General features: G+C 38.2%; 1 protein-coding gene across 1 annotated transcript in view; it reads right to left on the bottom strand. All coding sequences in view use genetic code 11, as the record gives it.

Annotated features, from left to right (window-relative positions):
- Positions 1-586: 586 nt before the first annotated feature.
- EGR_10589 (hypothetical protein) overlaps positions 587-3,195 on the bottom strand; it is a gene marked incomplete at both ends in the record, with an annotated part of 4,874 nt that continues 2,265 nt past the window's right edge. Inside the window, 3 exons of the mRNA XM_024499838.1 lie at positions 587-742; positions 1,847-1,932; positions 2,582-2,684. Of these exons, the coding sequence (XP_024345743.1) occupies positions 587-742; positions 1,847-1,932; positions 2,582-2,684 (345 nt within the window). The remainder of the gene's footprint in view (positions 743-1,846; positions 1,933-2,581; positions 2,685-3,195) is intronic.

The raw sequence follows: 3,195 nt of genomic DNA, 5'->3' as shown, positions 1-3,195 counted from the left end.
AAAACAAGTATTGTTTTCTTTGCCCTATGGATGAACAGGGATGTAAATTGCCAAAAGGAAATTAATAGCAATCACGCGTGTTGGCTCCTTTTCTTTTATGAGCTACCGCTGGTTAATTGACTGTCGTACCCATCACTCGGTAACACTCACATCCCTGCTGTTACTGCGCCGTACAATTGGCTGCTTGCCTGTTTCCAGACCTTCTGTTAATATTCATTTTTGTTTGTTTACTTTACCGCTAGAACTACGTAAAGTAATCAAAGTACGATTTCGCACTTGGATTAGTTATTTGCCTGACTCCATTTTCTATCCCAGCGCTTCGCTGAAGCTAGCGAGGTCGAAGTCCCCATCTGGTATAAGAGCCAAATTGATGAGACAGTATAAATGCATGTTTTCAAACAATCCCAAATACTCCGATTGCAGTGGTAACTTTTGTCTTAGGGAAAGCCGCCATTATGTAGCATCATGTGCTACTTATGGATGTGAAGGAAAAGCCAGTAACTTGATTTTTATTCCTTCACCTGTGCTTAATTCCTTTGTCTCAGGTCTTAATAAATAGTATCTCCTGAGTGAGGTATGTTTGAAGTTAACGATTTCTGCAACAAGTCAGAACTGTTTTCATCCTATTCAAAAATTCACGCTGTAGGAATGAATGCGTAGGTAACTGTTGGCTTTTTGTTGCTGAATTTATTTTCTTTTCTTGTAAGCTTTTTAAAGTTAAAATTCCAAAAGATTGTTCGTTCTAAAAGATGCTGGTTATCATGACAGTTTGCTATGCCGTGTCCTATTTTGGTGTATGAGACACTGATGAGCATGGCACTCACGCGTAAAATCACTCGCCAATCAGAAGGAGGGGTTTCGTCTGATGCCATGCGCCCAATGATATGAATGGCTGAGAGTCCGGTGTCGCCGCTAGTCGTTGGATTTGGCAGCGAGACTTCAGTAGCATTGGCATATGCGTGCAAATATGTTCAAAGCTAAAATAAGTTATTTTGTGTTTCCTTTTAATTTTCGATGCTTCTAATAGTTAGAAGGTGTACATTAAAAGTGCTCCGACTATGCCTTGACGTAATCTATGAGGAAAGGCCAACCAAGCCAGCACATTACTAGATACCGGTATTAGACGACAGCAGAAGAACGAGGATCATATTTGTCGTTGTGCTCATCAAAAAAAAATTGTACAACTCAATGAACGCCAGGTTCGTGTCAGATCCAATCAACACAAATTGGATACATGAAATAAAGAGCATCATTTCGTGACTAATCTCTAAACAAGTAGTAGAGAATTGTGGAATGATTGCAGGAAGTATAAACCTTCACATCCGGTCTGAATTCCGCAATGCTTAAGCATCTACAGTATTAAAATATTTTCTAATGTACCATGCATTCTTTGGCAATTTTTATGGAAAAAGAAGCAAGTCTAAAGCTTGAGATGCTACAATCGTGCCCATTCCGTGAATGATGCATAGGATTTGGCAGACCAGAGTAAGGTTTCTCACAATTGATATTTTTGCAACGTTGCAGGTTCCATTTTCATTTCGCCAATTTGTTTTACGACCAACACAATCAAAATAGCGTAATCCGCTGGGAAGGCATAATTTGTAGCAACATCCCAGAAGAATTTTCGCAACCAAAAAATGCACGTTTTCGGAGCAAATAAGGATTTTACATAGACCTGGAAGTTGTCCATTTAAGCCTAGTGAAGGCGTTCATACAATTTAAATGCATGAACGCTGTCGAACCTGTCGCCTGCTATAAACCTTAGCAAATGCCCAAGGCACTTGGACAATAGCATATGCCTTTTCTAAGATTAATGTGTTTGTGTATTACATGTAGGCACTCTCACGTTTGTACCAACATTATTGGAATTATAGCCAATGTAAGCACCAATGATTAAATCCTGAACTGAGGACTTCAAATTGCTACTTGACACTAGTTAACTGGTAATGGACAAAACCTTGAGATTATCTCAAAGACACACCAAACAAATTTGTTTAAGGAGAATAAAGTAGGAGAGCTGAAAGAAACGGTCGAAACGCAATGGGTCTACTCATTCACAGGCTATACGAGAAACTTTGGAAAATATCTACGATTTTTTTATTAGAAGCATAATTAGCACAAGGATATGGGTCTTTAATTACTCGATTTATCCTTTTCCGGCATGAGATCTATCATTACGCAGGGCGTCGTAGTACTGACGTGAAAGGAGGTTAGTGGTCTATAGGCAGGAATGAATGAATATGTGGAAGAAACGTACAACCTGAGGGGTCTGATAAGCCATGATATAGAAGTTGAACAACAAAACAAATGTCTACAATTGTTACGTGAACTGGGCACCGGAGTGGGGGCTTGGAAACTAAGAGCAAATACGTAATGCATGAATGCTCGAACGTATTCAACAAAAGCCACGCTTATTAAATTTTCACACTGCGCTTAGTGTACCATACAGTATTAAAATAGCATAATGGCTCGATTCTTCGAATTGTGAAGTGAACATCGGTCCATGTTAGTAATGTATGATATGACATGCTACTTCAGGTTATTAGGACCTTAGAAAAAGGCTAAAGACGTTCACTTTTACCCAAACCAAAGTGCACAGAACAATTATTCATAAGTAAAGAAAATATTTCGGAAAACAAATTCAACTGTAAACTCACTAAAAGCGATTCAAAAACAATGTGCACCTAAGTGTTGCAAAAATAGGTTAAAATATTTGGATTAAGTTACATAAACCCTTACAAGAAGCGAAAGAAATTGTTTTGGTTAAGATGCTTCGGCATGCATGTAGGCTTGTTCAGTGTTTCTATTATACTTTAAAATTTGCAAAAGTGCCGTTAAATTGACTTATTCAAGGCCAAAGTTAATTTTTTTAATAGTATTTTTTTGCACTAAATAATCTATGGGAGCCTTTGGTGGCGTGTATGAAGATTATGACCCTTGTACTGGTGTGGCTAGTAAGCTCTGTTTGCGATCTGTATAAATGTGCTAAATGATTAGGCTGACTTATAAGTTTTAAGGTGCAAATTTATGTTATTGGAAGCATACAATGGCACGTACATTTAAGTAGTGATTATTGTGGTTTACTGGGCTCATAGTTTCCAAAATGCCCGTGTGAATCCTTGAATTCTGATGCGGAGTGCGTTCGTTTAGCCAAGGTGTTGATTTTTAACTGTTGGATAACGTTTGCTGATCGTT

Source organism: Echinococcus granulosus, assembly GCF_000524195.1.
Source record: "Echinococcus granulosus chromosome Unknown EG_S00238, whole genome shotgun sequence".
Classification (NCBI taxonomy): Eukaryota; Metazoa; Platyhelminthes; class Cestoda; order Cyclophyllidea; family Taeniidae; genus Echinococcus; species Echinococcus granulosus.
The sequence above is the reverse complement of the archived record's forward strand: the minus strand, read 5'-3'. Positions and strand labels throughout refer to the sequence as shown.